This window comes from Pogoniulus pusillus, chromosome 5 (genome assembly GCF_015220805.1).
Source record: "Pogoniulus pusillus isolate bPogPus1 chromosome 5, bPogPus1.pri, whole genome shotgun sequence".
Lineage (NCBI taxonomy): Eukaryota > Metazoa > Chordata > Aves > Piciformes > Lybiidae > Pogoniulus > Pogoniulus pusillus.
Window position 1 is genome coordinate 20,086,914 of NC_087268.1, and position 20,328 is coordinate 20,107,241.

A 20,328-nucleotide genomic window follows, 5' to 3' on the forward strand; every position below is an offset into this window, starting at 1 on the left:
TGAACTCTGTTGTGGAGCCAGTTTTCAATCCACCTCACAGACCAGCTGTCTGTGCCACATCTCCTGAGCTTATCTATGAGAATGTTATAGGAGACGGTATCAGAAGCCTTGCTGAAGTCACAGTATATGACATCCACAGCTCTTCTTTTGTCTACCCATTTGGTCATGGTATCATAGAAGGCTATCAAATTAGCCAAGCAGGATCTCCTGTGGTAAATCCATGTTGGCTACTCCTGATGACCTTCATTTCTTTCATGTGGTCAGAGATGGCTTCCAGAATGAGTGGTTCCATCACCTTTCCAGGGATGGAGGTGAGGCTGACTGGTCTGTAGTTGCCTGGGTCTTCCTTCTTGCCTATTTTGAAGACTGGAGTGACATTTGCTTTCTTCCAGTCATCAGGCACCTCTCCTGTTCTCCATGGCTTTCAGAAATGATGGAGAGAGGCTCACCAGCAGTATCAGCAGCCCTCTCAGCACTTGTGGGTGCAACACATCAGGGCCTATGGATTTGGGTGTTTTCAGCTGGATCTCTAACCCAGTCCTGACTCACTAGTGGAGTGTCCTCCTCTCCATTTCTGCTCCCTTACTTCCAGAGACTGAGGTTCCTGAGGGCTGGTCTTAGCACTAAAGACTGAGGCAAAGAAGGGGCATTCAGCAGCTCTGCCGTCCCTGCATCTTCAGTTACCATTATCTCTCACATCATTCAGTTGTGGAGCCACCTTTTCCTTGATCTTCCTCTTGTCATTGATGTATTTTAAAAAGCTCTTCTGATTTTCTTTTACCTCCCTGACAAGGCTCAGTTCCAAGAGGCCCTTGGCCTTTCTTTATCGCATCTCGATATTCTCTGGCAGTATTCCTATAATGCTCCCAATTGACCAGATCTTTTTTCCATATATTGTAAACCTCCTTTTTCTTTTTGAGCTTTCCCAAGAGCTCCTTGCTTATTGAGGTTGGGTTTTTTGTGAGGTGTTTGGGTTTTTTTTGTTTGTTTGGGGTTTTGTTTTTGTTTAGTTTTTTAATTGGTTTGGTTTTGTTAACGATCTGTCTCTGTGTACTTCTACAGTGTAAAGCCTTTCTCTCAACAACCTTATGCTGTACAGGCTCCGCTTCCATTACCAGGTAGGTAAGGAAACGTAGTGCATTGCTTTGGCATTTTATTCTAACTTCAAACACAAGTTAATGTTTTTAAAGGTTTAAAATTAATACATTATGTATTTATTTTTACCTATTTATACATTTTGGTCAGCCAAAAATTAATTTGTGATTTTCCTTATCATCTGTGGAGAGAGCCAAAGGTTTTTCATTCTTATTTTTTAAAATTTCTTTTATCTTAAGTCTGTTTGGGCTTTCTGTTCCTCCTGGCTCAGCAGAAAATAAACGTTCTTCCACTGTACAGCATGTACTAGACCACTGTTTTCCATCCCATCATGATTGCCTTTTCAGTTTCTCATCAAGTGAAGCACAGTAGTGTTTTTTCCTTCTCATTGTCCCCATTTTGAGAGGTTAATAGTCATGTTAATGGCAATACTTCACCCTGACACTAAAACAATTTATTTTATTGCTGTTGTAGGGCTCAGTCAAGGGCCTCTTAAAGTTGCTGCATATGTTTTCTGTGGTGTGAAAACCCAGATAGATTGGCTTCTACATTTTTACCATACCCAACAGGGCTGCCTTAGAGGATAAGTGGCAATCCATGTAGATTGCAGGTAGAGTGAGTACCTTGTGAATTCTAGTTTTGCAAGCTGGTTGAATTCATGAGAACATGTAATTGGCTTTGAGAACATCTGCTCTGCTGGAAAGCTATTCACAACTATTCTTTTTCTAAAGTTTGTAACCTTAACCCTGTGTGCTTAGGGTTTGAGTCTCCCGGACTGTCACCTTCCCCATCAGCACCAGCTTGGCAAGGACGGAGGGTTGCTAGCTCCAAACTTTGGATGTTAGAATTCTCTGCATTCTTGGAACAACAAGATCAAGACACAGTAAGACACACACCTGATTTGCACTCTTCATTGATTTTTGGTCTTCGTGTAGCTTCTGTTCATTGTAGATTGTGTATGGATATTGTTGCTTCATTGATCTACTGAGAATAGAAATCTGTCTTTGGGAGACACAAGATATCCTTCTCCTAGAGGGTAGAATTGCCCATAGTGATATAGCCAGCTGTGTACCACGTGTTTCTGGCCTCCCTTTGGAGGATCATGGATGTTCACAAACCAAGGCTCAGGGCACAGAGGTTGTAAGATTGTGACACAGGCACTGCCAAGCCATTCTAGCTGTCCCATTCAGCCTTGGAGGATAGCCCCAAAATCAGATGATGGCAAGAATCACAGAAGACACAGAATTATGTGAAGCCATGTATTTTGTTGGTGTGCTGGGAATTTAAATTCCAGGGCAACTGGGATGAATTTGCATCAGTGTGTTTTCATGGTGCCACCTGTAAAATGAAGGTACCAAGATTTGCCTGTCCCACTTAAATCTTGTAGATGTACACTGGTGATGGGCCAGGCCTATTTCCTCTGAGACAGGAACGTTCAGAGAGTTTGGCTGGTAACTTACTGTAGAATTTCAGGCAGTTCTTCACAGGATAGGAGCACTGATATTTTACTGAATGATAGGTCACACTGTATATCATGTTATTTCAGACTACATAACAGCAGTGATAGGGCAATGATTTAGGAGTGAATATGGGAAAGCACAGCTAACCTTTCAGAAGCAGCAAGAAACACAGATGTATTGCTAGGAAAGAAAGAGCAGGAGCTGATATTAGCAGAGATATTTCTGCTAATACATCTGCTGTTCTGGAAAGTGCTATCAAATCTTCATCATTTTCCAGCAGTCTTCTGCGAAGAACCATGAATGTTCAGTATATACTGAACAGTTTTCTAATTCCATGTTTTTCTCTTCTTGCAGTATAACAAACACCTATTTGTGCACATTGGGCAGTCAAGCCCTAGCTACAATGACCCCTACCTCGAGGCAGTGGATATCCGACAGATCTATGACAAGTTCCCTGAAAAAAAAGGGGGCCTGAAGGAGCTGTTTGAAAGGGGGCCAGCTAATGCCTTCTTCCTTGTAAAATTCTGGGTAAGGTTCCCTTTGTAGGGTACTCATTTGCTGTGAAGTTCTTACTTTCAAAGCAGCAGCCTCACTACCTGTTAGAAGACTACTGTCTTCCAGTAAATTTCCTTAGTTCAGTTACAAACATCACTGGAGCTCTTTCCTTGACTGCACAGGGCAGTTATTCTAGCCTGGAACAAGATGTATCTTTTACAATGTCATCTGTAGAGTTGTTCTTGACTAGTGTCTGAAGATTTCTTTTTTCTGATGGTATCTCAAGCCCTTTTAAGTTTGTATTATTCTCTGTGTATCGTATATATGCACTTCTCTGTGCTGAGTAACTTTTCAGTCTGAGACAAACTCACCTTGAGTTTACCACTTAGAATTCAACTCCAGGTCAGAAGGGTGGTGTCCATGAGGATGGGCCTAGGTTCTTTTTAGTCGTGGACACTGGCAAGGGGCAGTGGGTAGAGACTAGAAACACAAGTTTGACTTGAACTTGAGGAAAAACGTCTTTACTATGAGAGCTGGAGCACTGGAATGGACTGCTCAGAGAGGTTGTGCAATCTCCTTCTCTGGAGATTTTCAAAGCTGGCCTGGATGTGTGCCTGCACAACCTGATCTAGGTGAACCTGCTTTCACAGGGGGTTGGACCAGATGATCTCCAGAGGTACCTTCCAACCCCTCTCAGCCTGTGATTCTGTAATGAGGAGTGAGTTTCCATATCTTATAGTCTTCATACAAGCTGGCACCAGAAAGCCTTTTAACTAGTGCTTTCAGGACATGAAATAGTTAAATTAAATGCATTGAGATTGTCCTGCTCTGGCAGGGAGGTTGGGCTCGATGATCTCTTTGGGTCCCTTCCAACCTCTGACATCCTGTGAGCCTGTGAGATGCAACTTCCTAGCTGTCCCAAGCATAGCCTTTCCATATCTGAGTTGGAGAATGTTTTCTGGCAGTTTGCTCATTAAGTGTTTGACTGTTACTTGCTGGTGATTCTTGGAGAAACAAGATTTCACTACTTGCAGACTGTGCCATGGAGCACTTCTCTCAGAGTATTTCCTGCTTGAGAAGGTGGAAAACAAAAAGTAAAAGACCAGCTCTGTTTCAGATAGAAGAGAAATACTTGGGAGAGACGACAGCACCTGTCTAAGAATGACATCCTTTGATGAAATCTAGGTAGGGATTGCCCAACTAAGAAATGTCTGGGAAAGGAAACTGAAGTATGATGTGACAAAAAGGAATAAAAGTAAGAGCAGTTAGTTTCTAAGAAATAGTCCCTGAGAGCTGCTTCCTACTGTGGGGTAGGATCCCAGGAAACTCTTAATGTTGAGGTGAAGAGTGCTGGCTTTTGTGTGGCATCACTCTGAAGGGCTTTGGAAGTTTCAGAAATCCAAAGGAAGAGCTTAGAGTGGGATATTACACAGGGAGGATAAACCACTTTGAATTCCTTGAATTAAGTAGAAAAAATATCATGAAATTGTGATTGCAACTATGATTTTATTTATCCAAACTGTTAATGTGCTTTTTTGCCTGTGGGATTTGGTTTGGGTTTTTGTAATATTACATGGATAAATACAACATATTAATTGTGTGACACCAACCTAATTTAGAGTGTTGAAGGACTTAGATGGTGGAACGTCTTTAAGCTGGAATGTTTATGGGCCAACATGAGGTGTCCGATGTTCAGAGCTCATCATCTCACTGAAAATTGGCTTGTACACACAGGTGTGACACAGCAATTGAAACCCCTTTCCTCTCACGTATACATAACGTCCTGGGGCCCAGCATTGCTGAGGCCACATCTTGGGTACTGGGTTCAGTTTTGGAGACCTCATTACATGAAAAACTTTGAGGTGCTGGAGTGGGTCCAGAGAATGGCAACAAAGCCAGTAAAGGGTCTAGAGAACAGATCTTGTGGAGTGGCTGAAGGAATTGAGATTGAGTAGTCTGTACAACAGGAGGCTGAGGGGGGAGACCTCACTCTCTGCAGCTCACTGGAAGGAGCTTGGAGCAAGGTTTGTGTTGGTCTCCTCCCTAGTAACAAGCAAAGAGGGAGAGGACCTGTATTTGTACCAGGAGAGGTTTAGATTGGATATTAGAAGAAACTTCTTGACTGAAAAGATTCTCAAACACTGGAACAGGCTTCTCAGGGAGTGGTTGAATCCCCATGCCTGGAGGTGATTAAAAAATGCAGAGATGTGTTGCTGGAGGTTTAGCACCAGACTCAGTAGAGTCAGCTAATGGTTGGTTTCAAGGATTGTTAAAGGGTTTTTCCAACCAGAACAATTCTGTTTGTTCAGTGATGCTTTACATTATTTATACAACAGCTAGGAGCTAAAAGTTGATGAGTTGGCAACATAAGCAACATTTGCAATTCTTCCTTGACTTTGGCATTAGGAGTTTGGTAGGATGAACTCTTGGATTTGGATTGGCAGATCGCATACGACACATGGGTGACTTCTCTGTGCGCCAAGTGCGTTCTGGCACTTGACAGTGAATGTGAGACACTGGCCTCCCAATACACAGACAGTGCCAGCTCTGCTCTTTTCCAGTGCAATACTATCTCTGCCACCTGTTACTTGCTTCACCCCCTGAACTTCTGCTGTGTGCATCGTTATTAATAGGTCAGGAAATAGGCATTTTCAGAGCTGTGTGTGTTAGCAGAGTGCTGTACTTGTATCTTAAAGTTTACAGAAGTTGTGAGAGTCTGGATTGAAGACAAAAGCAAAATGACAAACCAGGAATTCAAGACAGTTAATTCTTTGTCCAGAGCAGCCATCTGCTAACAGGTAGATGAGGGGAATTTCTTGACAGACCTTTGCTGACAGTGGTGAATATATGTAGCAATTTCTTCTCCTTGAAGAATAACTTAAATCACTATTTCCTTTCCAATAACTGAATGACACTTTTGTCGAAGTGGCTGAAGGGGTGTGTTGGAGACTGCTGTCCTGGAATTGTTTCTGTCTAGTCCCAAGCAAATCTAGTTAAAACAGCATCAATGCAAATTCCCTTATGTACCCTGCCTCGCTGACCTTCAATCTTGACCTGTCAGAAACTGCTTGGAGAGCAAGGAGATGATAATTTGGTCTACATGTCCATTCTATCCTTGCCATCCTTTGTGAGGCAGCAAACAAGACAAAGATTTTTGTGATCTTTGCACATTTTTTGTCTTGTTTCTCTTGAATAGGGGAGCCCAGAACTGAACACAATACTCCAGATGAGGACAAAGTATAGAGGGAGGAGAATCTCCCTTGACCTACTGGCCATACTATTCTTAATGCATCCCAGGATGCCATTTGCCTTCTTGGCCATGGTCAACTGGCTCATAGTCAGCCTGTTGTCCACCAGCACTCCCAGGTCCCTGACTCCAAAGCTGATCTGCAGGAGATTGGCTCCCAACCTGTACTGAGATAAACCAAAGGAAATTGAGGTTGGTAGGCTAGAGGTAGGGGTAAAAGCAGCAGCCCAGCTGAAGTGCATGTACACTAATGCACAAAGTATGGGTCACAAACAAGAGGAGCTGGAAGCCCTGGTGCTGGAGGAAAACTATGATTGTGTCACCATCACAGAAACATAGTGGGATGACTCACGTGATTGGAGTGCTGTAATCAGTGGCTACAGACTCTTCAGGAGAGATAGGCAGGGGAGAAGAGGTGGAGGAGTGGCTCTGTGTATTAGGGATGCTCTGGATGTCATGGGGGTAGAAATCAAGGATGATCAAGTTGAGTCTTTATGGGTCAGAATTAAGGGGAAGGCCAACAAGACCGATATCCTGGTTGGAGTCTGTTATAGGCCACCCAACCAGGAAGAAGAGGTTGATTTATTACTCTTTAAACAACTGGAGGCTGCCTCAAGATCACCTGCCCTTGTTCTTGTGGGCAACTTTAACCTACCAGACATCTGCTGGGACTTAAACACTGCAGAGAAGAAGCAGTCTAGAAGGTTTCTAGAGTATGTGGAAGACAACTTCTTATCCCAGCTGTTACATGAGCCTACTGGGGGGCAGCTGTGCTTGACCTGCTGCTCACAAATAGAGAGGGGCTGGTAGGGGATGTGGTGGTTGGAGGCTGCCTGGGGTCCAGTGACCACGAAATTACAGTTTTCAATATACAGAGAAACCAGGAGGGGCATCAACAGAACCTCCACGCTGGACTTCCAAAGGGCAGAATTCAGCCTATTTAAGGAACTAACTCAGAAAGTTCCTTAGGAAAGAGCCCTTAATAACAAAGGGGTCCAGGAAGGTTGGACCTACTTCAAGAAAGAACTCCTGAAGGCACAGGAGCAGCTGTGCCATTGTACTGGAAGATGAGCTGATGAGGGAGGTAGCCAGACTGGATTGGCAAGGAGCTGCTGAAGGAATTAAAGACAAAAAAGAGAGTATATTGCCTTTGGAAAAAAGGGGAGGTTTCCCAGGAAGAGTTCAAGGATGTTGGTAGGTCTTGTAGAAAAAAAAATTAGGCAAAAGCCCATTTGGAGCTTAGGCTGGCCACGGCTGTTAAGGAAAATAAAAAATTTTTCTATAAATATATGAATGGCAAGAGAAGGGGCAAAGACAACCTCCAGTCCTTATTAGATAGAGAGGGGAATATAGTGACAAAGGATGAGGAAAAGGCAGAGGTGCTTAACACCTTCTTTGCCTCAATCTTCCATAGTTAAACAGGTTGTCTCCAAGACAACTGGACTCCTGAAGTGGCAAATGGAGTCAGGGTCCAGCATAGTCCCCCTCTAATCCATGAGGAAGAAGCAAGGGATCTGCTGAGACACTTGGATCCTCACAAGTCCATGGGACCAGATGGGATCCATCCTAGGGTGCTGAGAGAGCTGGCAGATGAGCTGGCCAAGCCACTCTCCATCATTTATCAGCAGCCCTGGCTCACTGGAGAGGTCCCCGAAGACTGGCAGCTGGCCAATGTGATACCCATCCACAAGAAGGGTCGAAAGGAGGAGCCAGAAAACTACAGACCTGTCAGCCTGACCTCAGTGCCAGGCAGGGTGATGGAACAGGTCATCTTGAGTGCCATCACAAAGCACTTACAGCATGGCCAAGGGATCAGGCCCAGCCAGCATGGGTTTAGGAAGGGCAGGTCCTGTCTCACCAACCTGATCTCCTTTTATGATCAGGTTACCCACCTGGTGAATGTGGGGGCTGTGGATGTAGTCTATCTGGACTTCAGCAAAGCCTTTGACACTGTCTGCCACAACAAGCTCCTAGCCAAGCTGGCAGCTCATGGTTTGGACAGATTCACCCTGTGCTGGGTCAAGAACTGGCTGAATGGCCGAGCCCAGAGAGTGGTGGTGAATGGTGCCACATCCATTTGGCAGCTGTCACTAGTGGTGTTCCCCAAGGATCAGTGCTGGACCCAGCCCTGTTTATTGGTGATCTGGAGGAGGGGATTGAGTCCAGCATCAGAAAGTTTGCAGATGACACCAAGCTAGGAGCAGGTGTTGATCTGTTGGAAGGTAGGTGAGCCCTGCAGAGGGACCTGGACAGGCTGGATGGGTGGGCAGAGGCCAATGGGATGAGATTTAACAAGGATAAGTGCTGGGTTCTGCACTTTGGCCACAACAACCCCAAGCAGCACTACAGGCTAGGGACAGAGTGGCTGGAGAGCAGCCAGGCAGAAAAGGACCTGGGGGTACTGGTAGATAGTAGTCTGAAGATGAGCCAGCAGTGTGCCCAGGTGGCCAGGAGAGCCAATGGCATCCTGGCTTGTATCAGTAACAGTGTGGCCAGTAGGACAAGGGAGGTTATTCTGCCCCTGTACTCTGCACTGGTCAGGCCACACCTTGAGTCCTGTGTCCAGTTCTGGGCTCCTCAATTCAAGAGAGATGTTGAGGTGCTGGAACATGTGCAGAGAAGGGCAACAAAGCTGGTGAAAGGCCTGGAACACAATCCCTGTGAGGAGAGGCTGAGGGAGCTGGGGTTGTTTAGCCTGGAGAAGAGGAGGCTCAGGGGGGACCTCATTGCTGTCTACAACTACCTGAAGGGAGGTTGTAGCCAGGTGGGGGTTGGCCTCTTCTCCCAGGCAGCCAGCAACAGAACAAGGGGGGACAGTCTCAAGTTGTGCTGGGGAAGTATAGGCTGGATGTTAGGAGGAAGTTCTTCACAGAGAGAGTGATTGGCATTGGAATGGGCTGCCCAGGGAGGTGGTGGAGTCACCCTCCCTGGAGGTGTTCAAGAAGAGTCTGGATGAGGCACTTAGTGCCATGGTCTAGTTGACTGGCTAGGGCTGGGTGCTAGGTTGGACTGGCTGATCTTGGAGGTCTCTTCCAACCTGGTTGATTCTATGATTCTTTGATACAAGGAGATGTTCTTCCCCTTTCGTGTTATTTTATTCTGGCGCAATCTTGGGAAGTTTAACTGTTTCCCTTAGTGATTTACCTCAGCGTCCATTTGACACTTAGAAGTTAATTTGGTTGTTACACATGACAGTGTTCTTCCTCAGTTTTGTGCCTCATTTTCCTTTCGGGGGTAATCCTCTTTGTAGCACAGAAGGCTTACAGATTCGAGTTCCACCCCGCAGTGGTTCTGTGGTTTTGTTTCTATTCATGTAAATGGTTGCCATTTTCTGTTTACATGACTTAACTTGGTTGCAAATGGTTCAAGAGCAAATACTCTTACGATCTCTACTGCGGTGAAAGGGAACTGGGAACCAGCAGCTCTAAGTTGTAAGTTTAAGAGTAACAGTATCTGTCTGAGGTGCCGCAGCTCTGTTCTGCAAACACAATCTGCAGCTCTCCAGTAGCTGCTGTCATTCCCTGGAGTTGCTGAAATGCCATGTTTTCTATCTTTATGGGCTGAGAGTTTCAAAGAAAGGAAGTGCCTGTAGCTTTTGTTGACTGACCACATTCCTAGCCTGTAATGTGTCTATGCTTTGGTATAAAAGGTGCAGTGTACCTGTCAGAAGGTTCAACATGACTCCATTGCTCCAGAACTTCTAGCAGCCAGATTGTACACAGTGGCACTGACTGATTAACTCACCATAGTTCTGCCTATCACCAAATGGTTTAATGTTGGTTAATTGGATGTTAACTGTCTGCAGAACTGTAGTCCAGTCTTTTGATGGGAGGCTTGCCAAATTGTGGAGACACCTGGAATGGCTTCTTAGAGCTAATGAAGTTTTTTTTTTCATTAAGTAGAGCCAGCACCTTTCTGCTTTCCCTCAAAATTATTGCACTTAGTTTTTAATTTGCTATTGAGGGTTTAGAAGAATGTAACTTTAAATTTACCAGCACCACTATGCTATGTTCATGTAGCAGTGTTCCAACCAAGTTTCTGGAGCCTTAACACTTGGTTCTTTTGACTTAGTTGGACAATTTTTTTTGAAGAGTGGAATTGAGTCTATATATTGTGTTTCTCATGCCCAAGGGAAATAGCTGAAAAGTATTGTGAAGGACTGCTTAGTCTAGTTCATTCTTGGAGAAGGGAAGGAATTAATCTCTATTCAGACAGCTGGCCTGTGGGTCAAATAAATGACAGAGTTGCATTGACATGTGAATGAATGTGATAGATAGTAAGTCAAAAACCTAAACCAGAACAGAGTAGAATCACATACTGTTTTGGTTGGGAAAAAAAAATATTTAAGATCACTGTGTCCAGCCATTACCTAACTCTACCAAGTCTGGTGCTTAACTATGTCCCTCAGCACCACATCTCTGCATTTTAAAACACTTCCAGGGATAGGTATGCAACCACCTCCCTGGTTCAACTTGAGACCAACACCCATTTTGCTCCAACCTCCTTTCAGGTAGTTGCAGGGGGTGAGAAAGTCTCCCCTCAGCCTCCTTTTCCCCAGACTAAACAGCCCCAGTTCTCTCAACTGCTCCTCACAAGACCTGTTCTCCAGACCCTTTGCCAGTTTTGTTGCCCTTCTCTAGACATGTACCAACCTCAATGTCTTTCTTGTAGTGAGTGCCTCAAAACTGAACCCAATACTCAAGGTGTGGCCTCGCCAGTGCTGAGTACAGAGTGAGTAATCTCTTCCCTTGTCTTGCTGGCCACACTATTCCTGACCCAAGCCAGGATGCTGTTGGCTTTCTTGGGTGCACACTGACTTGTATTCAGCCAGCTGTTGATCAGCTCTCCCAGGTCTTTCTCTGCTGAGCAGCTTTCTAGCTACTCTTCCTCAAGCCTGGAGCATTCATGGGGTTGTTGCATACATTTGTGGTACAGACACAGCTGCATAACTATAGCGGGGACAATTTGATAGCACAAACACAATAATTCTTTGTCAGTCTAAGCCATGTTTGTGGTAGTTTAAAACTAACAGACTAGCCTGGTTCTAAGTTATAAAGAAGAAACAGAAAAAATCCAAAGGCATTGAACAGAAGAAAAAAATATGTAAAAGGTAAATAAAATAGGAGACTGGATGCAAAATTAAAATAAAGATAAGTCCATATAAGTCCATTTGCTTGCTGGATTAGGATAAAGTGTTCTGCACAAACTATTATTTCTTCCTTTTCTCTGATTTGCTCTGGCTGCTGGCTAGTCCTTGTGCATGGCTTTGCTGACCTTGGCTGAGACTCATGTTATGGCTAAGTAGACAGCAGCACGGAGGGCATTCTGATTTCTCTCTTTTCCCCTTACAAGGCGGGGGAGGAGAGCTATTTAACTTTTTTTCCCTTGTCCAAGGGGCATCTTTCTTGTTTGTTTTTTTTCTCAATTGTAAATATATCCTGTGCATATACATTGTATTTTATGCTTTTAGATTTTAACTTGCTTGTAAATATCACTTCATTTTGCTTCCAAACCTCCTGAGCTAGTCTGGTGATTTTGTTTTGGGGGTAATTACAACCCACTGCAATGTTTATGTCTGTAATGTCTGTGCCTTGTGAAGCTAGACTGGATTTGCCCGCGTATGCTATTCCAGTGTAGATAAGCTGTTGGAGCATAACTGCATTACAGTTCTTTAGGTGGTCATATCAATGCAAAGACTTCTAATCTTCCTTCAGCTGTTGTTTCCAAGTCTTGTGTACTACCTCAGTGGTGCAAAAGTGAATGATGTAAAATAATTCTAAACCAAAAAGCTTTAAATCTGCATTGTTTTACTGGCATATTTTAACGTGTGCCCAATTTGCTCTTCAGGTCAGTGAGGAGGCAAGAAGGGTCAAAAAAGGCTAAGTTGTTAAGAGAAGTCAGGAACAAGTTCAGCGGGGTAAAATGTCATGTGAAGCTTTCTTCTAAGGAGAAGCAAACATGAGAATAAAACAATTGCCAGCTTTGTATGACTATCTCCTGATAAGTTGGAGGCTGCTCTTAAGTAATATACTAGAGAGGACAAATTTAGGAAAACATAAAGGAATGAGTGCATAGCTGGTGTAAACTGATAGAAATATATTGGGCTTGTACAGCCAAGTGTATTCACAGGGACTGAACATTTGTCACTACTTCAAATGGAGGGATTCTGCTTAAAAGGGGGAATCACTGGGGGCAAGCCATTCTGACAAACTTTCTTTCATCCTTAGTCTGTGGTGAAGATAGTACAGCTGTTCAAGGTTTCTGTAGTAACTGTGTGAAACAACACAGTAATTTTGAAGACTGATTTGTGATTATGTATTTAAATACTATGCTGTTATGCTCTCTGTTAAGAGCATGGTGAAAGCTTTTTTTAGTAGGCAATGGCAGCAGGCAACAGCAGACATGAACAGAATGGCAGAGCCCACTGCATTTACCTGCACATTTCTGTTACCAATGCAGGCCGAGACTAATGTGCCCTGGACACACAATAGCCAATCAGAATGGCAGTTATCCAAGCTTGGCCATATTAGGTGAAGCCACAGGCTTGTTTTACCCACATTTGGGAAAAGCATAGGGGCTTGCACAAGACCTGTGCTTTATGGTCTAGTTGATTGGACAGGGCTGGGTGCTAGGTTGGACTGGATGATCTTGGAGGTCTCTTCCAGCCTGGTTGATTCTATGATTCTATTCTATGGTGAGAGCTGTACATCCATCCTTAATGCTGGTGATGTGAACATTAGAGCATTCTGTCATCTTTCCTAAACTGAATCAGTGTCCCACTAGAATTATCTGAACAGTACAACTGCTAGTCTAGGAGGAGTTGCATTGTCACCTGTACCTCGTGAAAAACCTATCCTAAACCTCTTTCACTTACTTCTGAATTTGCAATAAAAAAAAACCAAACACGTTAATTTCATTTTTTTTGGTTGGTTTGTTGTGGCATCATTTGTCCCCTGCAGATGGTAGTTTTTCTCTAGATGGAAGTATGTGTGCAAAGTGGCAGTGGCACTCCAGTGTTGTGCTAAGTGGAGAATGGAACTGAATTTTCTGAAATAAATGAGGAGATAGTTTAGCATCTTCTCCTTCACACACCTCAAGTGTCAAGGTAACAACCATACAGATGGAAATACTGCACATCACTATATAGATGTTCTTTGGAGTAGTGGTTTTGCTTTCACTCTTGGCAAAACGATGAGTTCTTCTGTGCTGATGACTGTATAATGGGAGCTGCTGGGGACTTTTCTGGTAAAAAGATGGCGCAGCCTGAAAGGAATGACAACAAAGTGTGGTTTTTAGGAGGTTACTAGTTAGTCAAACCCAGCATTCACTAGAATAAGCAGTCCTGCCTTCTGCTTTCCCTGTTGCTGCTCATCCTCCCAGTACATGTTCTTTGAAACATGCACACAAATACTTCTGAATCAGGTGAAGGAATTGATCTCCATGAGAACTGCTTAGCAGCTCCTCGGCTACAGAAATATTTGTGTCAGTACAGGAGGAGTGATGAGGCAGAAACTACTCTGGGACACCAAGACTGTTCTCTCTTGGTATCATGAACACTTTTGGGTTTGAAATTACAACTTTGGGTGCAGTCTTCCAAGAGGCTCAAGCCAATGTGAATATGTGTTGCTCTCAAAAGCGGCAGTCTTTATGTCATCAAATTTGTATGTGTTCTCACCTCCTCCAGCCCCTGTGGCTTTGTGGAGATCCATGTGAATTTTCTGTTCAGACTGAAAACTAACCAAAATCATAACAGAATTTGTTTTTGCTGGGGTTAGCTTTCTCATGTGGTTAACCTTAGCTAGCACAAAGGCAGGAGCAAGCTTGTGTAGTTTCAGATGGGGACAAGGCTGGACTGGCACTTTCTAAGTGGACTTAAACCTCTTGTGAAATTGCTGCTTAAGAGAAATAAGCTGACAGCATGATTCCATGGCAGAGGAAAGACAGGACCTTTGTATGGCAAAGGGAAGGAGTATTTGTTAATAGGTGATCCAGTTCAAAGGCTATCATTGCATGTCCTAAGCGGTGCTGTAGGATCTTGACCAAAAAGCCTTCACAGACATCAGCTAACAGGAGCATTCTAGAATGTCATCCAATGCAGGCCTATTCACACTGTGTCCCCTGTCAAAAGAATAAATGTTCTTCAGTTTCCCCGTTTTCCTCAGTTCAGCAGGAGGAGCCTATGGAAAATGATCCTTGCTTTTCTGCTAATCCTTGGGCTTGTGGAGTGCTGAGAAGCTCCACCTTTTCAGTTCTGGAAGGGAGAAAGTCTAAGTCATTCCTGCACCCCGTGGATTTTCAGAGCTTAAGGGAGCTGCCTCTTCTTATACTTGTGGTTTGAATGACCCCTGGTGGAAGCTTCAGATAACTAGGAGTTGTAGGAGTAGGGTTCCAATTCGAGGCATCCATATTGGAAAACTGTAGCTGCTGATGGAGATGTGTTTGTATTCAGATGGAACTGGGCCAGATCCATCAACCTCCTACATTCCTTATGTTTCATCCCTTCCCCTTATATTCTTCATGTACCTGAGCCTAGTGCATGTGTGCACTTGCACACTCATGCACTCTGCTTTCTTTCCTGTTATCTGTATGTGTAGAGTGCAAAAACTTGTTTACAGTTGCTGTACTGTGATTTTTGTTCCCTAGGGAAGCAGCCCAGTCTAGCCTGTCAGTTGCATTGTTGTGTCTCTCCAGTGCCTTGCTCTCCACATGCTTTGTGGGTATCCAGGCTGTCCTGGCATTGTTCAGTTGTGTTAAATACTTAGCAAAGGCAAGAGGCTGTTCTATATGCTTTTAATGTTGAGAGGGTATTCCACCAGATTTCCCCAATGTGTATGCTTATCTCCACCACCATTTTCTGAAGTGGATACTGGATTTTAGTGCACAGTCTTCAGACACTTCAGTACTTTACAGTCTTGGCTCTGTAAGGGAATGGTAAAAACCCACTGCAACCATCAGTTGATAACCATCTATTTTTCTCCCCTTCCCCTCCTGCCCTCCCTCCCCCCCTTTTATTTTTGTTGGCAGGCTGATTTGAACACCAATATTGAAGATGAATCCAGATCTTTCTATGGCGTTTCCAGCCAATATGAGAGCCCAGAAAACATGGTCATTACCTGTTCCACCAAAGTGTGCTCCTTTGGAAAGCAGGTGGTGGAGAAAGTGGAGGTAGGGATCAGACTCCTGGTTTGCTTTGCTGTCACTTCAAGTATGCATCCTGCCTATATCCCATGTCAGAGAGGTAGATGTCACAGATTATTATTTCTGAGACATGCAGGTAGAAGATTGTTTCAGCCTGCAACACAGCCTTATCCTCTTCATTGAATGTCTGGTAGTGTTTGCTGGTTTGTCTTTTGATAGCAGTTTCTGATGACTGGTTAATATGTAAGACTCAGCTCTGGTGATTCTCTGGATTTTTCTGAGAACAAGGAAGAGCTAGGATACCTGGATCCTTCTTTTGTGGTTCAGAAAAGTGAAAACAAGTAAGCAATATCTTGCTTCCATCAGTGTTCTTAAAGGGATTGTTGAGAGACTATAGCCATTAATTAATGGACTATAGCAATTTACAGGCTCTAGTCTTACGGTTTTATGAGGCATATCTTAGGGTACACTTACAACTGAAGCAAGGGTGAAGATGCATAATTATGCATTTATCTGGCACTGAAGTTCTTTCTGGTGCCACATTTAGCTGACCTGCTTCCCTCTGGCCTCTTTCTCTAGGAGCTGCAGGAGGAGCAACTATTTGCAGAACACAAGTTGTTCTCGTGTCATCAGTCAGTTCAAGCTACCTCCTTTCTCAGGGCCTTTATATAGTCATTTGATAAGCATTCCTCAAGACCAGTTCTGTATTGGCATGATGTGATATATAGGCCAAATACAGGTGTCATGGTCCACAGGAAAGGAGACTCTTGGGGTCAAAGAAGGTAACAGGCATTTAAGACTCTGCTATAAAACAATAGAATCCAGCCTCAGACTCTCTTCAAATGAAGCTGAAATATATAGGAGGTAATAACAAAAAAATCTCAGTGTGACTTTGGCTAGACCTTTTCAGGTCTTATGAGGAGAAGCAGAGGAAACTGAGATCCTTTAGTGTCAGTCCTTAAGAGGAGGTGTGAGCCAGGTGAGTGTCAGTCTCTTCTCCCTACTAACAAATGAGGTGGTGGTTGAATCCCCATCCCTGGAAATGTTTAAAAGAAGCAGAGAGATGTGGTGCTGAGGAACGTGGTTTACCATCAGATTTGATAGAGTTAGATGATACTTGCACTCAAAGCTCTTAAAGATTTTTTCCAAACAAAACAGTTCTATGATTCTTCTAAGGAGGAGCAGAGATACTATGTTCTCTCTCACAGGTACCAGAAGGCTTTTGTCCTTTCCAGCTCTGGAGCATCCTGAGTATCTGATTACCATCACTACTAGCAGTTTCCTGGTCTCACTAAAGTAGTCTTTCAGTTTATTCATACATAACATTTTTCTGGTGGAGATGCAGACCGTAGGATAGCTGAAAACTGGTCTGCTTCTCTGAATTATATTTCACAGTTCCTTGGCAGTTGGCTGCTTGGAAGCTTGAACCCAGCATTCTAAAGACAAAAATCAAGCCAAAGAAATTAGACTACTCAAGGAAGCTAAAATTGGTGAGAAATACTGTAGAGGAATGCTTAACTGGCTCATTATTGTTAGCAAAATGACTTGCAAATGCAACTGTAATTTTTCTGTTCTGAATCCCTTTATGTGATTGATGCTACTAATGTGACAACACCAGCCCCATGTGCCCATCTTGTGTTTTGCATTGCAGACAGAGTATGCACGCTATGAAAATGGACACTACTCTTACCGCATTCACCGCTCCCCTCTCTGCGAATACATGATCAACTTCATTCATAAACTCAAGCACCTTCCTGAGAAGTACATGATGAACAGCGTGCTGGAGAACTTTACTATCTTGCAGGTGGGAATTTCAACTGTTTTCATTGGAGCATGGAAGCCCCATGCAGGAGTTCACTTGCGAGTCAAAGCAGATTGCCTTCTGCAGCTCAGAATCTAACTGAACATATATTGCACTTCAAGACCATTTATGAATCTCTAGAAACAGAGACTCATGCAGAGAAGCAGCAGAAGAATTTGAGAGACCCAATTACGAGAGGGAAAGTAAAAAGAACTATCAAGATAAAGAGATAAAGGAAAGAAAAGGATGCAAAAGTCAGTGAAGGAAATACCTATTCCACTATTGGTCAAATGTTGAGGTCCTTTCTGTGCCCTGGCCCTTTTTGCAAGGTGAAACCCCCCAAGAATACTGTTAAGTGGCTAATAATTTCATCAGGGGAAGAGTTCTTCACTGACCAAGTAGGGAAAAAAATGTATTGTTTCCTCAGGGCCATTCTGAATCTGGAAAGAATATTGAGGCAAGTAAAGGAGGGGGCATGTTGGTTGAAGCTCTGTGACACTTCCATGAGTCACTACAGCCTCTAGATAGGGCTGTGCTACAAGGCTACAGCAACTACATTTACATTAGTGTCAGTATTATACCAGGAGCCTTTCCAGGCCTTAGGTGCAGCCTACATTTGGGAAGGGGGCAAAGACAGTTTTTAGGGGTGGATGTTCCTAATGCGATGAGTTCTGTGCTCGCCTCTACAGGACTCATCACAGATCTTTGCCAAGAAAACCTGAGGCTGAGTAAGCAGAATTGATGCTAGTATGAAAGAAGAGAAATCAAGTTCTATTCTCTGGAGATCTTGTGGGACTTTGTACTCTTGTTACTAACTCTGTGGCTCCAGTACCTCAGCTATGAAATAGAAGACTAATAATATATCTCACAGGGCATTAGGAGGTCTTTCATGTTTATACATAGGTCTTTAGCATCTGAGAGAAAGGAGAAGTAAGATGTTTTAGATGAGCAGAAGCCTGAATGGGATAGGGACAGCTTGTATGCTGTAATCTATCCTGAGGAACGCTGTATCTGCTTCCTCTGTGTTTCATTACTCAGGCAGGCAGGTGCTTTCTATGAATTGTACAAAAAGAGTTGTCACAGAGTTTAATTCCTCTGAGGTTTTATGTTTTGAGTAATCTTACGTCCTTCCCTTACCTCCTCTCACAGAGAGGCGTATCTCCTCTGGGTGCTGGCACAGCATTTTATATATTGCCTTGCAGTCCTGTTCCCTGAACAACAGGCTGAGCATTTTTTACCCCTCTGCTCCCCACAGGAGAGCTGAAAATGTGGCATGTTTAAGACAAAGCCTGCTGCTAGTCATCAGTCCCCACTAACAGCTTCTAATGAGCATTCTTCTAGACTGTTTCATGACCTAATCTCACAAGCATGATTTATCTCTGGATAAATCTGGATCGAGCCCTGTAAGATTTCAGAGCTCATTTTCTAGAAAAGATTCTGATGCCTCACCACAACTGCAGAAGAAAGGAGAAAGGTTAGCTTAGTTCAGCTGCAAACCTTATAATGATGTAAGAAAAGACAACAGAACAGACCAAAGTCAGGCTGCTAAAATTAATAGGCAAGTTTGAAGCTAGTTATTTTCCGTTTTCACAGTAGCAGTTAGGGTTTGGTACAGCTGGTATGGTTTTCTTCTGAAGCTGGCTTGGTGCTACTGCTGATAAAAATGTATCTCCTCCAGCAGAAAGAATTGCTTGAAGTTTTAGCTGTGGCTCAAACTCACAGGACTGTGCAAAGCTGTGCAGTGAGGGAGGGAGGGGACCTGAGCTGGGAGTGCAACATGTAGTTTGTTCCTGACACATAGTATAGGTAGCTCATCCTCCTGCAACTAGGCCAGTGCCATTCCGTCACTGTGCTGCTGACCCTGAGTCACATTGCAGAGAAGCTAAAGTTCCTGAGGGACCATAAAATAGAAATGTTATAAAAAGGAGGTTCTTGAAGAATGCATGAGTGTAGCAGCCCTCCTTCTGACACCTACAGTCTATGGAACGGGAGGTATAATGGAGTTGAACCTGTCTCCTGTAAAATGAGGTATTCTCTGTAATCCCCACGGTCTGTTTCTACCACTAACAAGCAAGAACGGATGGAGGGAAGGAAGTGTTTGTGGTTGTGATGTATAAACACGTACATAAACAGGAGTGGATGTGCCACAGGAGGTGTCCTCTCAATACCCACAAGCAGAGGAAAAAGTTATTTTCTTGTGAAACGCTTTCTACAGGAATCTGCTGCACCAGAGGCTGGGGAGTAGAGGACCTAGAGGACCTGCTTCCACTGCTGTGGTCACTGCTTAGTCACAGCTTTTTCTCCACAGTGGACTCTGCTTACCTCCCTGTCTCTTCACTGTATTGTAGGCCTAATGCTGTGAAAGTGCTTTGCTTGGGTGTGTGGGCACAAAGACTGGGCGGTTGTGGTGACTGAGCTGAGTATCATTCCTGTGCTCCTCTGTTCTTTGCCTATTAGTCACTTTTTTGCTCTATGTTAAATGTATTGGAATATGTAAGCAGAGAAACAGCAGTTGCCATCACAGCTTCTTCTCCTTTTCTGTCTAGGTTGTGACAAACAGGGACACGCAGGAGACATTGCTGTGCATAGCATATGTTTTTGAGGTGTCAACTAGTGACCACGGTGCGCAACATCACATCTACCGGCTGGTGAAGGACTAGAAACTCTCTGCTCCAAGTCATCCATGGGATGCACGTCTAAGAAAAAAGCCTGTGCTTTAACAACCCCTGTCCTCTCATCCCAAACTGAAAAATAAACTGCAGATACTATGTATTTTCAGAAAAGAACCTCTAAGCTGTTTGTGATTGCCAGGGTCAAACGAGTTTATCTCCAGGTTTGTGCAACTGGAAAAAAAGAATTTGGAGTCAGAGAAAGAGGCAAATAACTGCCTGCTATTAATAACTGTGCCTGTTATTAATAACTGTGGTTTCACCACAAACTGTATCCTCTGGAATGAATACAGCACATGCAGAGTGTGATCAAAGATATAAAAGGGGTGCACCTGAGCACACAGTTAGGGCAATGTCAGCAGCTCCCACAAATTCAACCACATACGAACAGGTTGAAAATGTTCATGCCACACTGATCCGAGT

At 43.8% G+C, this 20,328-nt stretch overlaps 1 protein-coding gene across 1 annotated transcript in view; it reads left to right on the forward strand.

Annotated features, from left to right (window-relative positions):
- The window catches only part of TEAD4 (TEA domain transcription factor 4), a 58,610-nt gene extending 38,588 nt beyond the window's left edge, over positions 1–20,022 (forward strand). The window contains exons 7-12 of the mRNA XM_064143438.1: positions 1,063–1,118; positions 1,854–1,978; positions 2,910–3,083; positions 15,322–15,462; positions 17,087–17,239; positions 19,783–20,022. Coding sequence (XP_063999508.1) covers positions 1,063–1,118; positions 1,854–1,978; positions 2,910–3,083; positions 15,322–15,462; positions 17,087–17,239; positions 19,783–19,896 — 763 coding nt within the window. The 3' untranslated portion in view covers positions 19,897–20,022. The remainder of the gene's footprint in view (positions 1–1,062; positions 1,119–1,853; positions 1,979–2,909; positions 3,084–15,321; positions 15,463–17,086; positions 17,240–19,782) is intronic.
- The last annotated feature ends 306 nt before the right edge of the window (positions 20,023–20,328 follow it).